Source organism: Coregonus lavaretus (assembly GCF_964263955.1).
Source record: "Coregonus lavaretus genome assembly, chromosome: 2".
Classification (NCBI taxonomy): domain Eukaryota; kingdom Metazoa; phylum Chordata; class Actinopteri; order Salmoniformes; family Salmonidae; genus Coregonus; species Coregonus lavaretus.
Window position 1 is genome coordinate 4408868 of NC_139989.1, and position 20205 is coordinate 4429072.

A 20205-nucleotide genomic window follows, 5' to 3' on the forward strand; every position below is an offset into this window, starting at 1 on the left:
CGAGGCTAATATTTGACCGGCAGGCAAACAGGCTTGTCATGGTAGGTAATATGTGGTGCAGTGTGTTTACACACAGCACCGCCGCTTAGCGTGAGTAATATCCACCCTGTGTGTGGGCGGGGGGGGGGGGGGGGGGGGGGGGGGGTTACGTGTGCTATTATGGCCACTTTGTATACAGAACAGCACCATACTCACAACACTCACAGCCTGGCACATCCTCACCTGCCCTGACACACCTCAGTGCAAACACACACTGAATACACACGTACTGTACACAACACACAGCATTGGTTTGGCACGTGTGCTAGTATGGTCACTTTGTCAATGTCACAGCTAAATGTGCAGAGGAATACACACACACACCCCATACAAAGATAAACAGACAGGCATAACCATAAGCAGAGAGACCCCAAACTAGTGCATATATATCACTAACACACACACACACACACACCCCTCCCCCTCCCTCCTCCCTTTGGTGACATCTATTGCCGGCTTGTCTAATCTGGCCTGTACTGTCACTCATCACGTCAGTTAGCAGCCAACTGGCAGGATTACCAGGCCCCCCTCAGGCCGGGGTCAGGAAACTTCTCCAAGGTCACTGGGTTTGTAGGTCTAAGGTTAGAGGTCAGACTGGACTGAGGCGTCAACCCTGGGCCATGTGAAACCATAGAGATCAGGTTAGTGTCTGTAGTTTGTCATTTACTTGTGTGAAACTGTGAACAAACTAACAAAGGTGTGTCCTAAACCTACCTTTTTTGCCTGGAGAACCGTTTTGGTTTAAGTAAACAAAGACAAACGTTTGTAGACATAATTCAAGTGTAACGCATCTAGACACTTTTTTCAGCATTGAGTTTGATCTCATGTGTAGCCTAGCTGACACTACTGTAGGTGTACTTGAAGCTAAATCTAAACCCAAGCAGACAGCTCCCCAGCGCTGTGAATGATCATTGATGCCAAGTCTAGCAGCTTCAGGCCTTTAAAGTGGTGTTAAGCAGAGCCTGGTCAAAGCTCATCCACACACACTTCCCTGTTTTAGCCCCAAGGCAATTTCACTTACAATGTAGGTGTGCCAAACAAAACCCATTGATTTCAAGGTTTAACAAACCATACAATGAACAAGGACTACTTTTAACAATTTACACTGACGATTTTACAAAAATACATTTACTGGAAGAACTGTGCAGATGCAAAGTTTGGTAACAGAATTTCTGTAAAATTTCCCTCCGTTTTTTTTTTGTGTCCATGTTTTCCAAAAACTCTTAAATAGCTGCTTCAAATTAACGTCATTTGCAGAAAGAATGGGATGTCAGCTATGACGTGACACACTGACTTTGAAAAACCTCTTTTGGTTATTGAAATACACTAAGTGAAGTGGATTTACACCCAGTAACGGAATTTCATCATGGACCCCTGATCTGTACTACACAGAAATGCTTAATTATGGATATGAATGTCATTAGCTTCATGGTGTTGTATCCTAAATAGGTACACAAAAAAAGATATAAAATATGCAATATCCTCCTTTGCATATTTGGGTATTATTCTACACACTGTTCCGGTCTGGTTTAAATGAGCTCTGCCCCCAAACAAGACCAGATTTGGTTGGTCCAGACCGGAACAAATCTGAACCAATCATAGATGTCTATGTTTCACAAGTTTGGACAACAAAAGTACAGCACAGTAGAGTAGAGTTCAGTACATTATAGTGTACTCAACTCTAGTGTGCACTACTGTGTACTGTACTGTACAGTACAGTACTCTACTGTCCAAACTTGTGAACAAAACTGTGGTTTGTGACTACTACGATTTCCCATTCTAGCCAATTCAATTGCAGAAATTCCTTTACCAAATCAGTAAAATAAAAAAACGAATTAAAAGAGTAACGGATTTGAGTTTGAATCACTTAATTAAACAAATTGATATCAGTAAAAACTAATTGATAGGTCATTGAAAATGGGTCGTGGATGGGTATTCCAGCATGACAATGACCCAAAACACACGGCCAAGGCAACAAAGGAGTGGCTCAAGAAGAAGCACATTAAGGTCCTGGAGTGGCCTAGCCAGTCTCCAGACCTTAATCCCATAGAAAATCTGTGGAGGGAGCTGAAGGTTTGAGTTGCCAAACGTCAGGCTCGAAACCTTAATGACTTGGAGAAGATCTGCAAAGAGGAGTGGGACAAAATCCCTCCTGAGATGTGTGCAAACCTGGTGGCCAACTACAAGAAACGTCTGACCTCTGTGATTGCCAACAAGGGTTTTGCCACCAAGTACTAAGTCATGTTTTGCAGAGGGGTCAAATACTTATTTCCCTCATTAAAATGCAAATCAATTTATAACATTTTTGACATGCATTTTTCTGGATTTTTTTGTTGTTATTATTCTGTCTCTCACGGTTCAAATAAACCTACCATTAAAATTATAGACTGATCATGTCTTTGTCAGTGGGCAAATGTACAAAATCATCAGGGGATCAAATACTTATATCCTATTTTTACAAAATGGACTCAGCTTTTATCTGACACCCAATTTGAAATGCGCCTATGAACTTCACGTTGGTGCTCATGGATCCTTCTGAATGGAAATGACCCTCAGTGATAAAACCCGATTTCCTCATGAGGTCAGTGGTAAAAACACTGGGTTCTAGCTGAGGACAGCCTTCCCACACGCACACAGACACCAAGCCCCTCCCCCTGCCACTCACAACAATGACTGAAGTTGATCTTCTACCTATCTGGCAACAAGCAGTTACAACTCGCTATTTGCATTTGAGGTTTGGTCCAACATATAAAAAAAGAATAAACTAAAATTGGTCATATCATATGGATAACAAAACACATTTACATTATTTTACTCTGAGAGGAGATCATAACCTCTGTAACGATACCCTTTGTATGTCTCAAATGGATAAATCACCTCTACCCGCCGTTCTATTGGCGAACGTGCAATCACTGGAGAATAAATGGGATGAGCTCCGTTCAAGACTATCCTATTAAACATGATCTGAAAAACGGTAATATCCTATTTTTCTCTGAGTCGTGGCTGAACAAGGACATGGTAAATATAGATCTAGCTGTTTTTTTCTATACATCAGGAGGACACAACGGTGGCATCGGGGAAGTTCATGTGAGATTGTGCGTCTGTTATAAAGGAAGTCTCGAGGTTCTGCACGCATGAGTTAGAATACCTCAAGATAAGCTGTTGACCAAGAGTTATATATTTTTCATAGCTGTGTACCACCACAAACAGATGCTGGCACTAAGACCGCACTCAACAAGTTGTATAGGGCCATAAGCAAACAAGACAATGCTCCTAGTGGCCAGTGACTTTAATGCAGGAAAACTGAAATCAGTTTTACCTTTCTACCAGCATGTCACCTGTGCAATTCCAGGCAATAAATAAATACAATTACTCTAGATCACCTTTACTCCACACACAGAGACGCATACAAAGCTCTCCCTCGATTTGGCAAATCTGACCATAACTTTATCCTCCGGATTCCTGCTTACAAGTAAAAACTCAAACCGGAAGTAACAGTGACCCGCTCAATACGGAAGTGGTCTGATGAAGCGGGTGCTAAACTAGACTGGAATATGTTCTGGGATTCATCCGACGGCATTGAGGAGTTTACCACATCAGTCACCGGCTTCATTAATAAGTGCATCGATGACGTCGATGTGACCGTACGTACATATCCTAACCAGAAGCCATGGATTACAGGCAACAGTCGCACTGAACTAAAGGCTAGAGCTGCCACTTTCAAGGAGCGGGACACTAATCTGTCCGCTTACAAGAAATCCCACTACGCCCTCCGATGAACCATCAAACAGGCAAAGCGTCAACACAGGACCAAGATCAAGTCCTACTACACCGGCTCTGACGCTCGTTCGATATGGCAGGGCTTGCAAACTATCACAGATTACAAAGGGAAACCCAGCCGCGAGCTGTCCAGTGGTGCGAGCCTTTTAGACGAGCTAAATACATTCTATGTCCGCGTCGAGGCTAGCAACACTGAACCATGCATGAGCGCCCCCCCCATCCACATCGATGGGGCTGTAGTGGAGCAGGTCGAGAGCTTCAAGTTCCTGTGTCCACATCACTAAAGGAATGATCATGGTCCACACACATCAACACAGTCGTGGAGGGCACGACAATGGCTCTTCCCCCTCAGGGGGCTGAAAAGATTTGGCATGGGCCCGCAGATCCTCAAAAAGTTATATACCTGCACCATTGAGAGCATCTTGACTGGCTGCATCACCGCTTGGTTTGGCAACTGCTTGGCATGCGATCGCAAGCTGCTAAAGAGGGTAGTGCGTACAGCCCAGTACATCAATGGGGCCGAACTCTCTGCCATCCAGGACCTCTATACTAGGTGGTGTCAAAAGAAGGCCCTAAACATTTTCTAAAGACTCCAGCCACCCAAGTCATAGACTGTTCTCCCAGCCAATCAGAATAGGTTTCCCACCCCACCAAGTGGTCTGCTGTTGTGAGGCCGGTTAGACGTACTGCCAAATTCTCTAAAACGACTTCGGAGGCAGTTTATAGACATTACATTCTCTGGCAACAGCTCTGGTGGATATTCCTGCAGTCACCATGCCAACTGCACGCTCCCTCAAAACTTGACACATCTGTGGCGTTGTGTTGTGTGACAAAACCGCACATTTTAAAAGTGGCCTTTTATTGTCCCCAGCACAAGGTGCACCTGTGTAATGATCATGCTGTTTAATCTGCTTCTGGATATACCACACCTGTCAGGTGGATGGATTATCTTGGCAAAGGAGAAATGCTCACTAACAGGGACTTAAACAAATTTGTGCACAGAATGAGAGAAATAAGCTTTTTGTGCGTATGGAACATTTATGGGATTTTTTTTTATGCAGGTCATGAAACCAGTACTTGACATGTTGCGTTTATATTTTTTGTTCAGTGTATACACAGACCGATTTGGGTTTTTACTTCATCTTCTATAACGGTATTTGAATGTTTGGTTTGTTAAATGGGATACGATGTGTGTAACGTCCATTTTTAAATGTAATCCGCTACTTGAGTCATACCACTCCGCGCTCTCTCCATGCCGCTTTCCACACGGAACTAGCCCCGCCCCGTCACTCAAAGAGCGCATTTGTCGTTGCTCGACCAGTAGACACTTGCGTTCAGTCTGCATGGTCAATGCAGCACATGCAACAATGTTGATGACAATGATGCGGTTTCTACTTTGCGTCTTAATACAAATCCACAAGCATTCTATAATTACACTATTATCTTGTGGGTTTTTTTACAATCTGCAAACAGCTGGTTTGTCTTTTCTTAGAAAGTTGTGGCTAAATCGTGTTAGCCGCTAATGCTAGATCGCTATCTAATAAATGTACTGAGTCAGAACAAATGTAGCTAGCTATACAGCCCGATACAAGTGATGGTGTAGGCCTAAATCAGCATGTTGTTTGTGCAACAGTATCTTCTAAAGCCAAAGATGAGGCGAAGCATGAATATGTTAGCTACATGAAGTAACTAATAGAACACATTTAATGTAGCCAAAGATCATAAGGTCCCCTAGGAAACACTGACCAACACTTTGGTTCCTACCCGGTCACAATAATTCCTCCCTGGCATTTTCATTCGTTGTCATGGCATTAAGATTGCACTGAATGAGTTGTACAAGGCCATAAATCAACAGGAAAACGCTCATCCAGATGCAGCGCTCCTAGTGGCCGGGGACTTTAATACAGGGAAACTTAAATCCTTTCTACCTAATTTCTACCAGCATGTTAAATGTGCAACCAGAGGAAAAAAAAAAACTCTAGACCACCTTTACTCCACACACAGAGACGCATACAAAGCTCTCCCTCGCCCTCCATTTGGCAAATCTGACCATAACTCTATCCTCCTGATTCCTGCTTATAAGCAAAAATTAAAGCAGGAAGCACCAGTGACTCGGTTAATAAAAAAAGTGGTCAGATGACGCAGATGCTAAGCTACAGGACTGTTTTGCTAGCACAGACTGGAACATGTTCCGGGATTCTTCAGACAGCATTGAGGAGTACACCACATCAGTCACTGGCTTCATCAATAAGTGCATCGATGATGTCGTCCCCACAGTGACCGTACGTACATACCCCAACCAGAAGCCATGGATTACAGGAAACATCCGCACTGAGCTAAAGGGTAGAGCTGCCGCTTTCAAGGAACGGGACTCTAACCCGGACGCTTATAAGAAATCCCGCTATGCCCTCCGACGAACCATCAAACAGGCAAAGAGTCAATACAGGACTAAGATTGAGTCGTACTACACTGGCTCTGACGCTCGTCGGATGTGGCAGGGCTTGAAAACTATTACAGACTACAAAGGAAAGCACAGCCACGAGCTGCCCAGTGACACAAGCCTACCAGACGAGCTAAACCACTTCTATGCTAGCTTCGAGGCAAGCAACACTGAAGCATGCATGAGAGCACCAGCTGTTCCAGATGACTATGTGATCACGCTCTCCGTAGCCGATGTGAGTAAGACTTTTAAGCAGGTCAACATTCACAAGGCCGCAGGGCCAGACGGATTACCAGGACGTGTACTCCGAGCATGTGCTGACCAACTGGCAAGTGTCTTCACTGACATTTTCAACATGTCCCTGACTGAGTCTGTAATACCAACATGTTTCAAGCATACCACCATAGTGCCCAAGGACTCTAAGATAACCTGCCTAAATGACTACCGACCCGTAGCACTGACGTCTGTAGCCATGAAGTGCTTTGAAAGGCTGGTCATGGCTCACATCAACAGCATTATCCCAGAAACCCTAGACCCACTCCAATTTGCATACCGCCCCAACAGATCCACAGATGATGCAATCTCTATTGCACTCCACACTGCCCTTTCCCACCTGGACAAGAGGAACACCTACGTGAGAATGCTATTCATTGACTACAGCTCAGCATTCAACACCATAGTGCCCTCTAAGCTCATCACTAAGCTAAGGATCCTGGGACTAAACACCTCCCTCTGCAACTGGATCCTGGACTTCCTGACGGGCCACCTCCAGGTGGTAAGGGTAGGTAACAACACATCTGCCACACTGATCCTCAACACGGGGGCCCCTCAGGGGTGCGTGCTCAGTCCCCTCCTGTACTCTCTGTTCACCCATGACTGCATGGCCAGGCACGACTCCAACACCATCATTAAGTTTGCCGACGACACAACAGTGGTAGGCCTGATCACCGACAACGATGAGACAGCCTATAGGGAGGAGGTCAGAGATCTGGCCGTGTGGTGCCAGGACAACAACCTCTCCCTCAACGTGACCAAGACAAAGGAGATGATTGTGGACTACAGGAAAAAAAAAAGAGGACTGAGCACGCCCCCATTCTCATCGACGGGGCTGTAGTGGAACAGGTTGAGAGCTTCAAGTTCCTTGGTGTCCACATCACCAACGAACTACCATGGTCCAAACACACCAAGACAGTCGTGAAGAGGGCACGACAAAGCCTATTCCCCCTCAGGAGACTGAAAAGATTTGGCATGGGTCCTCAAAAAATTCTACAGCTGCACCATCCTGACTGGTTGCATCACCGCCTGGTATGGCAACTGCTTGGCCTCCGACCGCAAGGCACTACAGAGGGTAGTACGTACGGCCCAGTACATCACTGGGGCCAAGCTTCCTGCCATCCAGGACCTCTATACCAGGTGGTGTCAGAGGAAGGCCCTCAAAATTGTCAAAGACTCCAGCCACCCTAGTCATAGACTGTTCTCTCTGCTACCGCACGGCAAGCGGTACCGGAGTGCCAAGTCTAGGTCCAAAAGACTTCTCAACAGCTTCTACCCCCAAGCCATAAGACTCCTGAACAGCTAATCATGGCTGTCCGGACTATTTGCACTGCCCCCCCACCCCATCCTTTTTACGCTGCTGCTACTCTGTTAATTATTTATGCATAGTCACTTTAACTCTACCCACATGTACAGTGGGGAGAACAAGTATTTGATACACTGCCGATTTTGCAGGTTTTCCTACTTACAAAGAATGTAGAGGTCTGTAATTTTTATCATAGGTACACTTCAACTGTGAGAGACGGAATCTAAAACAAAAATCCAGAAAATCACATTGTATGATTTTTAAGTAATTAACTTGCATTGTATTGCATGACATAAGTATGTGATACATCAGAAAAGCAGAACTTAATATTTGGTACAGAAACCTTTGTTTGCAATTACAGAGATCATACGTTTCCTGTAGGTCTTGACCAGGTTTGCACACACTGCAGCAGGGATTTTGGCCCACTCCTCCATACAGACCTTCTCCAGATCCTTCAGGTTTCGGGGCTGTCACTGGGCAATACAGACTTTCAGCTCCCTCCAAAGATTTTCTATTGGGTTCAGGTCTGGAGACTGGCTAGGCCACTCCAGGACCTTGAGATGCTTCTTACAGAGCCACTCCTAAGTTGCCCTGGCTGTGTGTTTCGAGTCGTTGTCATGCTGGAAGACCCAGCCACGACCCATCTTCAATGCTCTTACTGAGGGAAGGAGGTTGTTGGCCAAGATCTTGCGATACATGGCCCCATCCATCCTCCCCTCAATACGGTGCAGTCGTCCTATCCCCTTTGCAGAAAAGCATCCCCAAAGAATGATGTTTCCACCTCCATGCTTCACGGTTGGGATGGTGTTCTTGGGGTTGTACTCATCCTTCTTCTTACTCCAAACACGGCGAGTGGAGTTTAGACCAAAAAGCTCTATTTTTGTCTCATCAGACCACATTACCTTATTCCATTCCTCCTCTGGATCATCCAGATGGTCATCGGCAAACTTCAGACGGGCCTGGACATGCGCTGGCTTGAGCAGGGGGACCTTGCGTGCGCTGCAGGATTTTAATCCATGACGGCGTAGTGTGTTACTAATGGTTTTCTTTGAGACTGTGGTCCCAGCTCTCTTCAGGTCATTGACCAGGCCCTGCCGTGTAGTTCTGGGCTGATCCCTCACCTTCCTCATCAATGATGCCCCACGAGGTGAGATCTTGCATGGAGCCCCAGACCGAGGGTGATTGACCGTCATCTTGAACTTCTTCAATTTTCTAATAATTGCGCCAACAGTTGTTGCCTTCTCACAAAGCTGCTTCCCTATTGTCCTGTAGCCCATCCCAGCCTTGTGCAGGTCTACAATTTTATCCCTGATGACTTTACACAGCTCTTTGGTCTTAGCCATTGTGGAGAGGTTGGAGTCTGTTTGATTGAGTGTGTGGACAGGTGTCTTTTATACAGGTAACGAGTTCAAACAGGTGCAGTTAATACAGGTAATGAGTGGAGAACAGGAGGGCTTCTTAAAAGAAAAACTAACAGGTCTGTGAGAGCCGGAATTCTTACTGGTTGGTAGGTGATCAAATACTTATGTCATGCAATAAAATGCAAATTAATTACTTAAAAATCATACAATGTGATTTTCTGGATTTTTGTTTTAGATTCCGTCTCTCACAGTTGAAGTGTACCTATGATAAAAATTACAGACCTCTACATGCTTTGTAAGTAGGAAAACCTGCAAAATCGGCAGTGTATCAAATACTTGTTCTCCCCACTGTACATATTACCTCAACTACCTCAACTAGCCGGTGCCCCCGCACATTGACTCTGCAACGGTACCTCCCTGTATATATAGCCTCCCTACTGTTATTTTATTTTACTTCTGCTCTTTTTTTTCTCAACACTTTTTTGTTGTTGGTTTATTTTTACTTTTTTTGTTAAAAATAAAATGCACTGTTGGTTAAGGGCTGTAAGTAAGCATTTCACTGTAATGTCTGCACCTGTTGTATTCGGCGCATGTGACCAATAAAATTTGATTTGATTTGAAAACACTGTATTCCAAAGTGGCCACTATTATATTCTAACTATAGAATGATAATAATCATTCTATTTCCATGATTCCAACAGTTCACCCAAGTGTTTTGATCTAAATCGCAAGTCAAATCGCAATTGTAACATTTGGTTAAAAATAAGCTCTAGATTGTTTGCCAATATCATGCAGCCCTATGAACAGTATTAAACAAATCAGAATGGAGGAAGACCCATTGATATCACTTAGAATGGAGGAAGACCCATTGATATCACTTAGAATGGAGGAAGACCCATTGATATCACTTAGAATGGAGGAAGACCCATTGATATCACTTAGAATGGAGGAAGACCCATTGATATCACTTAGAATGGAGGAAGACCCATTGATATCACTTAGAATGGAGGAAGACCCATTGATATCACTTAGAATGGAGGAAGACCCATTGATATCACTTAGAATGGAGGAAGACCCATTGATATCACTTAGAATGGAGGAAGACCCATTGATATCACTTAGAATGGAGGAAGACCCATTGATATCACTTAGAATGGAGGAAGACCCATTGATATCACTTAGAATGTATGCGTTGCCACCCTAGGGTCACACACACACTCAAAGCTAATGTAGAATTTGTATTATTCAAAGACATAAAATACCGTCATAAACTAGAAAATACAGTGACATTATATTTTGGCCATATCGCCCAGCCCTACCTATATGTATATTTACGGGGTATCTGGAAAAAGCCACAGGATGTTTTTTTCAATACCGTCAAAGCAATTTAATTGAAGTTTTTCAATAAATTCGAATATTTGTAGTTACTTAAGTTAATACCCGCAGTCAACTGGTGAAATACGTTAGGAGATAAAGTGTTCTCATTCTTCATTATGTCACATTATGAAGCTTACCGTAGTTTCCCAGACCAGATGCGCTAGCCACGTTTGTAAATAGTGCAACGGAAGACAGCAGGAGCTGGTGAGTCCATAGAGTTCTACAGTTGAAGTCGGAAGTTTACATACACCTTAGCCAACTACATTTAAACTGTTTTTCACTATTCCTGACATTTAATCCTAGTATAAAATTCCCTGTCTTAGGTCAGTTAGGATCACCACTTTATTTTAAGAATGTGAAATGTCAGAATAATAGTAGCGAGAATAATTTATTTCAGGTTTTATTTATTTCATCACATTCCCAGTGGGTTAGAAGTTTACATACACTCAATTAGTATTTGGTAGCATTGCCTTAAAATGTTTAACTTGGGTCAAACGTGTCGGGTAGCCTTCCACAATCTTCCTGACGGAGCTGGTGTAGCTGAGTCAGGTTTGTAGGCCTCCTTGCTCGCACACGCTTTTTCAGTTCTGCCCACACATTTTCTATAGGATTGAGGTCAGGGCTTTGTGATGGCCACCCCAATATCTTAACTTTGTTGTCCTTAAGCCATTTTGCCACAACTTTGGAAGTATGCTTGGGGTCTTTGTCCATTTGGAAGACCCATTTGCGACCAAGCTTTAAACTTTGACTGATGTCTTGAGATGTTGCTTCAATATAGCCACAATTTTCCTTCCTCATGATGCCATCTATTTTGCGAAGTGCACCAGTCCCTCTTGCAGCAAAGCACCCCCACAGCATGATGCTGCCACACCCATGCTTCACAGTTGGGATGGTGTTCTTCAGCTTGCAAGCAACCACCTTTTTCCTCCAAACATAACGATGGTCATTATGGCCAAACAGTTCTATTTTTGGTTCATCAGACCAGAGGACATTTCTCCAAAAAGTACAATCTTTGTCCCCATCTGCAGTTGCAAACCATAGTCTGGCTTTTTTATGGCGGTTTTGGAGCAGTGGCTTCTTCCTTGCTGAGCAGCCTTTCAGGTTATGTCGATATAGGACTCGTTTTAGGACTCGCTGTGGATATAGATACTTTTGTACCTGTTTCCTCCAGCATCTTCACAAGGACCTTTGCTGTTGTTCTGGGAATGATTTGCACTTTTCGCACCAAATTATGTTCATCTCTAGGGGTCTCCTTCCTGAGCGGTATGACGGCTGCGTGCTCCCATGGTGTTTATACTTGCGTACTATTGTTTGTACAGATGAACGTGCTACCTTCAGGCGTTTGGAAATTGCTCCCAAGGATGAATCAGACTTGTGGAGGTATACAATTATAATTTTTTTTGAGGTCTTAGCGGATTTCTTTTGATTTTCCCATGATGTCAAGCAAAGAGGCACTGAGTTTGAAGGTAGGCCTTGAAATACATCCACAGGTACACCTCCAATTGACTCAAATGATGTCAATTAGCCTATGACATCATTTTCTGGAATTTTCCAAGCTGTTTAAAGGCAGTCAACTTAGTGTATGTAAACTTCTGACCCACTGGAATTGTGATACAGTGAATTATAAGTGAAATAATCTGTCTGTAAACAATTGTTGGAAAAATGACTTGTGTCATGCACAAAGTAGATGTCCTAAACGACTTGCCAAACTATAGTTTGTTAACAAGACATTTGTGGAGTGGTTGAAAAACGAGTTTTAAATGACTCCAACCTAAGTGTATGTAAACTTCCGACTTCAACTGTTTATCTATCGGCGAGTCTCTGTTGTGCCGTGCACATGAGGTGAAGAAGATACACTTGTATGCATTTCACTACTAAATGTTTGCCATCAGATATCTCATAAATGGCTTTCTGCCAGAAGTCCAATATGAGTTCTGTACAGCTGCCAAAAGTGTTAAACAAAAAAATATATATTTTATCTTTGAGATTCTTCAAATAGCCACCCTTTGCCTTGATGACAGCTTTGCACACTCTTGGCATTCTCTCAACCAGCTTCACCTGGAATGCTTTTCCAACAGTCTTGAAGGAGTTTTTCACATATGCTTAGCACTTGTTGGCTGCTTTTCCTTCACTCTGCCGTCCGACTCCTCCCAAACCATTTCAATTGGGTTGAGGTCGGGGGATTGTGGAGGCCAGGTCATCTGATGCAGCACTCCATCACTCTCCTTCTTGGTAATATATAGCCCTTACACAGCCTGGAGGGGTGTTGGGTCATTGTCCTGTTGAAAAACAAATGATAGTCCCACTAAGCCCAAACTAGATGGGATGGCGTATCGCTGAAGAATGCAGTGGTAGCCATGCTGGTTAAGTGTGCCTTGAATTCTAAATAAAATCACAGACAGTGTCACCAGCAAAGCACCCCCACACCATAACACCTCCTCCTCCATGCTTTACGGTGGAAACTACACTTGCAGAGATCATCCGTTCACCCACACAGCGTCTCTCAAAGACACGGCGGTTGGAACCAAAAATCTCCAGTTTGGACTCCAGACCAAAGGACAAATTTCCACCGGTCTAATGTCCATTGCTCGTGTTTCTTGGCCCAAGCAAGTCTTTTTTTCTTATTGGTGTCCTTTAGTAGTGGTTTCTTTAAGCAAGCATTTCACTGTTAGTCTACACCTGTTGTTTATGAAGCATGTGACAAATACAATTTGATAAGCATCTTCTTATCCAGCTAGGCGCCACTTGATTTCAACATCTAAACAAAGTGAACAGGCTATGTTGTTAAAACAGTTGGAGAGGGTCTTAGGGTTGAAGGCTTATATTTAGCCTAGTTATAATTTTACAAGCCCAGAATTCATTCGATTATTCCCGACTGCTTGAAATGCAGTGTATTGACCTTTAAAAATGGTGCAACCAAGCTTATTTATAGAAAAAAAAAGTATCATGAATCGCCACCTAAGTAAAAAATAGATATATTATTGAGATATGATTTTTCGGCCATATCGCCCAGCCCTAGCTGAGGTCAGCCCAGAGACAGACAGCACAGGTCAAACTAAGGAGGAAGCCTAGCACTATGCCCATAAACTCTGGAATATCAGCCACACACACACACAGCATGCCTGTAAACTGAGAGAGCTAAAAGCAGCTGGAGACAGCAGAGCTTCATAAAAAAGGTGAAAACTTCCTCCTAAGAGTTATACCCTTGCGGTGCAATGCTGTAATATGCCATGGCACATTCCAGTAAGGCAGTGCTAAAGCCATAAAGCCATTCTAGGGCGGCAGGTAGCTTAGTGGTTAAGAGCGTTGTGCCAGTAACCGAAAGGTCGCTGGTTCTAATCCCCGAGCCGACTAGGTGAAAAATCTGTCGATGTGCCCTTGAGCAAGGCACTTAACCCTAATTGCTCCTGTAAGTCGCTCTGGATAAGAGCGTCTGCTAAATGACTAATTATTATAAACCTGGACTTTACTGCAACGCTGCTTAGACAAAGCCACAGATTGAGTCTAACACTGGTTTATGGGGACACACTCCACTCTGGCACCTATACACACACAGCTGTATCTAACCCAGATGGTGGTGGGGGTGTCTGTCGTAGCCGGCCACGACCGGGAGACCAATGGGGCGGCGCACAATTGGCCCAGCGTCGTCCAGGGTAGGGGAGGGAATGGCCGGCAGGGATGTAGCTCAGTTGGTAGAGCATAGCGTTTGCAACGCCAGGGTTGTGGGTTTGATTCCCACGGGGGGCCAGTATGAAAAAAATAATAATGTATGCACTCACTAACTGTAAGTCGCTCTGGATAAGAGCATCTGCTAAATGACTCAAATGTAAATGTATGCACACTCCTGGGCTGTTGTAGTTTTCACTGCAGTGGAATTTTGTAGGCAGGTATTGAAACACCCGTTGCATGTGACGTGAATCAAGGTAGAAATTGAATTATTCAAACCTCTACTCTAAATGTTTCTAGAATGTGTTAGTGTCAGTCAACTTAGTCTATACCTGGTAAAATAAGAGAGATGTGGTGAGAACTGTATGGTTTGTTTAGGCCCTACCTGTTTCCTACTATAAACGAGCTCCTGAAGTTAAGTCCTCTATCTATCCCTGGAGGAGTGGAGATTACTGTTGATTTAGTTTAGGCCTATCTCAAACCTTTCCAGTTGAATGCCTTGATCAGGTGGGTACCGGTTTCACCAAAAGCTGACAAGGAACCACAAGCAGAAGAGTCATGTGAAGACAAACATTATCAAAAAGGGACAGTGCACAGACCATGTACTATTCCTAAAAAAGGTCTACACTCATTCAGATAGACTATTCTCATGAAGGTTGTGTCAGTTTGGCACATCGGGGGTTAAAGCCGTGTGGTTGTGAAAGCAAGGCTCTGAACAGCTCCTTCAGCATTCTTACCACATCCTGAAACTACGTCAATCCAGCCACGCACGCCACTATGTCAAAACCTTATCGCTTCAGTTAAGATCAACACACTAACTCCCTTTAAAAAAGTGCACTCTTTTACCCCCACCTCCTGCCAGAACACTCCTACAGCCTGTCAACTCATGATATGAACCCCTCCACCTGCAGAAAAACAAGTGGTGCTATCTCATCCTGTTGCATAGCTCGCTGGATCATATTTGCCAAATCTCCTTTTTCCTGTCATAAATCAGCATGGGACTAACCGCTCCAACTCATCAATACTGTGTTTCTGTTAACATATTGACTTTAATATCTCGGTTACACACAAGACAAATGTCAATTGGCTCTGTGGCCTGGCCTTATCAGTGGAGAGGTGTGTGTTTCAGTGATCAATCAATGCACATGGCACCAACAGCTGCACTGTTCCCTGCAATGGCCTGGCTCTCTGGATGTAAACACCAACTCAGGAGTCAGATGAGGCAATCCTGCCTGTGTGTGTGTGTGTGTGTGTGTGTGTGTGTGTGTGTGTGTGTGTGTGTGTGTGTGTCTCACACTAACATTTCCTCTCTCACACACTCCCTGTCAGACTGTGTGTGTGTGTGTGTAATGTAAACCACATGATTAAATTACTGTGTCCTAGTCCTTGTCCTGTACACCAAACTAATGCCTACTTGACTTCTAGGGTGGAGGTGCTCACTCTGTTTACAGTCTACTTGGACATTATACTGACGTGAACTCGGACTAAGAAACACCTTGAAGCCATAGAACAGCCATACTCAACAGGCGGGAAAAAAATGTTTAATTTAGCTCATTAATAATTGTCACTCAGGCATCCTATGAACACAAGACACAGCAAAATGTGTAGAATTGCAAGAAATTCACTGCAAAATGTTGAGAGAGAGAAACTCCGGCCATCTGTGAGTTTGGTGGAGAGCCAAACCACTGCCCTCAGGCACATGTTGAACCGGCTCCCTCAGTAACACTAGCTTTAGCCTGTCCCCGCTTACAGAAACACCAGTACCAGGCAGCGAGCACACTGGAACCAGAACCACACAGCAGCAACCACAAAAGAAAAAAAGACTCACCCTTATGGCCACACAGAGGGAGTGAAACAATGTTTAGAGAGGGACAGTAATCATTCCATGGCACGTAGTGTGTGTGGAAAAAGCCCATATAGCAAACGCGTCTCCTTTCCATACCCTAGTGTCCAACTACAGTGGGAAAGTTTTCCCTATTGCGCTGATCTCTTCAACATGATCTCATCTGCTGCACAAACCAAAACCTGATGCAAATCATTGTTTAAACAGAACCCCACTTAACACTACAAAGCCTGTGGCTCGTTGCAAGTGAGCCGTTTCTCCCAACAAAAGGGCCCAACAAAAACACACAGCCCACCAATTACAAATGAACTGTGGCAAACACAACCCAGGAGCACAATGGATCCTACAGTGTGTTTGTACACAGTGCCCGTCTGATCTGACATGGCAGCCATTTGGAATATTCAATACATTTATGATCAGCTCATCAGAAAACTAAGCGGAACTTTATGCAATCTAATAATACCAATTCTATGCCAGAACGTCGATGGTCTTTGACAGAGAGGGGTTGTATATCTGTCATTGAGTGGAGGGTAATGGTGTGGCTATTTGAAAGCAGACACATGGGTGGTTATGTGATGTGGAGCAGTGGGCTTGACAAAAGACTAATGATATCCCACCGAAGAGGGACGTGGCTTGCACACACACAGGTCTCACTGGATGGTTAATGTGTTTGGTATACAATGGCATTTGAGCCTGGGACAAGAGTTAAATTCGGGGGGGGGGGGGGGGGGGGAGCTGACTTGAACAAAAGTGCATAACATAGAACTATTCTGTAGGATGACTAACTATCAACTACCAAACATGATGCGAGTCAACGTCCTCATCATTAGGTGATTGTGTTAGTTATGGGTTATCAGTTCCAGCACACACACATTATATATATATATATATACATACATACACACACAGGCAGTGGCTCGGGTGGTTGATGTCCTTGATGATCTTTTTGGCCTTCCTGTGACATCGGGTGCTGTAGGGGAAAACTACCCGCCCTCCAGGACACCTACAGCACCCGATGTCACAGGAAGGCCAAAAAGATCATCAAGGACATCAACCACCCGAGCCACTGCCTGTTCACCCCGCTATCATCCAGAAGGCGAGGTCAGTACAGGTGCATCAAAGCTGGGACGAGAGACTGAAAAACTGCTTCTATCTCAAGGCCATCAGGCTGTTAAACAGCCATCACTAGCACATTCGAGGCTGCTGCCTATAGACAGACTGGAAACGCTGGCCACTTTAATAATGTTTACATATTTTGCATTACTCATCTCATATGTATATACTGTATTCTATACTATTCTACGGTATCTTAGTCCATGCCGCTCTGACATCGCTCGTCCATATATGTACATATTCTTAATTCATTCCTTACTAGTTTTGTGTGTATTAGGTATATGTTGTGAAATTGTTAGATATTACTGCACAGTCGGAGCTAGAAGCACAAGCATTTCGCTACACCCGCAATAACATCTGCTAAACACGTGTATGTGACCAATACAATTTGATATATTTATTGGCATTATTGGCTTCCTTGCGCCAAAGTTTGCTTAACAAGATACTGTAACTCATGGGCCTAAGCTACATTGCACAACTATGCCATTAATAGGCCTACTGCGCAATGTGATGAGAAATCAAGGAGTAGCCAATGTGGCTCACCTATTTAACGCGAGTCTGTTAAATGTGTCGAGACTGGAACACACTAGATCGAATACCAACAAAAGTATCCAGGCAACACGTTCCTTGGCGCACAAAGTAACAAGTAGACAGCTGTTGCAAGTTGCAACTAACACTTGAAGGCGTTGCAACAATTCAGACAATGTAGCTTAATAATACATTCAGAGTTGAAGAGTGACTGCATTTAACCACTTGAAATTTTTTACTGATCATTTTGTACAGTTTGAGTTACATTGCAAATTGATAGGCTACCATCTGCAGGATTCCCATACCACTCATATGAATCTGAAAGAAGCGATCCGACAGCTGGTTACTAGGTAGTGCATGACATGTCATCAAATTGATTATGTAGTGTCATTATGGAGAGCCGAGACAGTTCATTTGAAACCGATCCAGTTTAAGTAATGAGGCATTACCTGTGACAGCTGTCTTGGATCAGGAGCGCCGAAGAGAGACGAGCTGGAGCTGAAACTGATGGCTCCTCTCCGGCTGAGGACATGCTTAGGAACCGGCCTGTCTAGAGGCAAAACCGGCAGCTGATAACATACTTCCATTGAACAAAGTCAGAGCTTGATCCAGATTTTTTTTGTTGTTGTTGTATATAATCAAAAATAAATGGGAAATTAATTGATCAAATGGAAAAGGAATTGCAGGAAAATAAGAGGGTTGATTGCAGAGCGGTATCCCTCATATATTGTGTGGAGGGAATCCGTCGTAATACTTCACCAGTAAGGAAGGCTACTTATTTTTGTTCTAGGGGACTTTAAACTTGCCAAAATCGCCGTCATTGATTCATTGTCTATGCTGCTAGTCTCGTTTGTTCCCATTCTATCCCGGGATTTTATTCATGCTGCTCATTTTTCCACCCAGATTTGGGCCCTCAAAGGACGAGGCCTCTATATTTTCTCTATCTTCATAAAAACGTTGCCTCATTATTTTCTCCCAAACGTCTCACAGACGTGCTTCATCGTGATATGGCTCCGCATTGAGTCTCCAAATCAAAACAAAAAGGCAAGACCACTTTAAAAAAAAAAAACAGCTATGGATGTACAGCACTAGTGGATTAAGTAAAAGGAATCATACGAGGAACATATTGGAGCACTTGCCTTTACAGTAGTTCTGTGGTAACGTTATTCATTCAAGGTTTTCGGTGCGAGAAGAAACTATCGATATGTATATTTTTTCTCAATGCAAGCATAAATAGCACCCGTAATTCACCACACATCCGTCTCACTCAATGCAGCACTGTGTGATTTGAAAAGAAAGTGGCTGGCTAAAGCGGAAACCCGACTTCCATCTCACCCAAACCTGTCGTCCGGCAAAAATATTGGCACATCACGCAAAAATGTGAACCAAGGTAAATTGATTTCCTTTAAGTATCTAGCTACCTTCCTAAACATTAGTCTGCTCTCGAACACCACCTGCCAGAGATGGAGCTGTTGGAGAGAGCACAAGACGCCCTTGTCCAACTTATCCAATTGCAGCATGGCTACCAATGTCACATCTATAGTGATTGGACAATGGTGTAGATTTTGTTTGTAACAAGCCACACTATTGGCTAAATGTCCAGTTTGCTCCCCAATACCGATTTGAGCAGTCGATCACCGACGGCGCGGACCTCCACAAGGGTATTCCACCACAATGGGGTTTGCCCTAGAGCGGTCCACATCATTGCCTGTAATTACATTTCTTGCATGAGTCATACAGTTGTAGCCTACTTGAGAAGTGGGACTCAACAGGTTTCAATGTGAGGCTATGGTGGAATTTAGTGGAATACACTTCAAAAATGTTTTATGATCTGTTAATAAAACCTTTATGGTGTCTGATAGTTCACATTAATAATACAAATAATAATAGGCTACTTACTTGTAAAATGACTTATTGACTACCCTACCTTCATTGATTATCTGAAAGGTTTTTTATTGTTCCTAGACAGGTGTGGGGGTAGGAATAGTATTTGAACAGTCCCCCTATCAAATACACACAGGGGATATTCATGTGAGATCACAGTGAATGTCTGTCACACTCAGTAGGGAGGAGAACTTCCCACAAATGTATCAGAGAGAGAGAGAGAGGAACTCATACTACTCCTGTCCTCCATCAATGTCAGGCTGACCTAACATCCATTACTAACAACTATTACTTGCAGACAGCGGCTATTGTCCAGTGTGTCTCTATTGTCAGGTTGTGTGAATGTAGGCTAGACCTAAATAAGACCTTCTTTCCAGGAAGTCAAGGAACACACCATTCCATTCCAGAATTCTCCCCTGAAAACACTGTTCTAAAACCACCTCTACTTACATTCCAATTATACTTTTTTCCCCCGCCTTATGTGGGAGAGCTGGGGGACAATCCTGGGCTGTACCATGGCAACAGTCAGGCTGAATGCCAGTTGAGGGACATAGTGAGTAGGCCTACCCCCTCTCCTTGACTCCATCCCTCCATC

The 20205-nt window shown here is 43.8% G+C and overlaps 1 protein-coding gene across 1 annotated transcript in view; it reads right to left on the reverse strand.

The window, feature by feature from the left end:
* The window catches only part of LOC311144710 (high affinity 3',5'-cyclic-AMP phosphodiesterase 7A-like), a 34073-nt gene extending 14898 nt beyond the window's left edge, over positions 1-19175 (reverse strand). The window contains exon 1 of the mRNA XM_084180807.1: positions 18176-19175. Coding sequence (XP_084036933.1) covers positions 18176-18313 — 138 coding nt within the window. The 5' untranslated portion in view covers positions 18314-19175. The remainder of the gene's footprint in view (positions 1-18175) is intronic.
* Positions 19176-20205: the final 1030 nt, after the last annotated feature.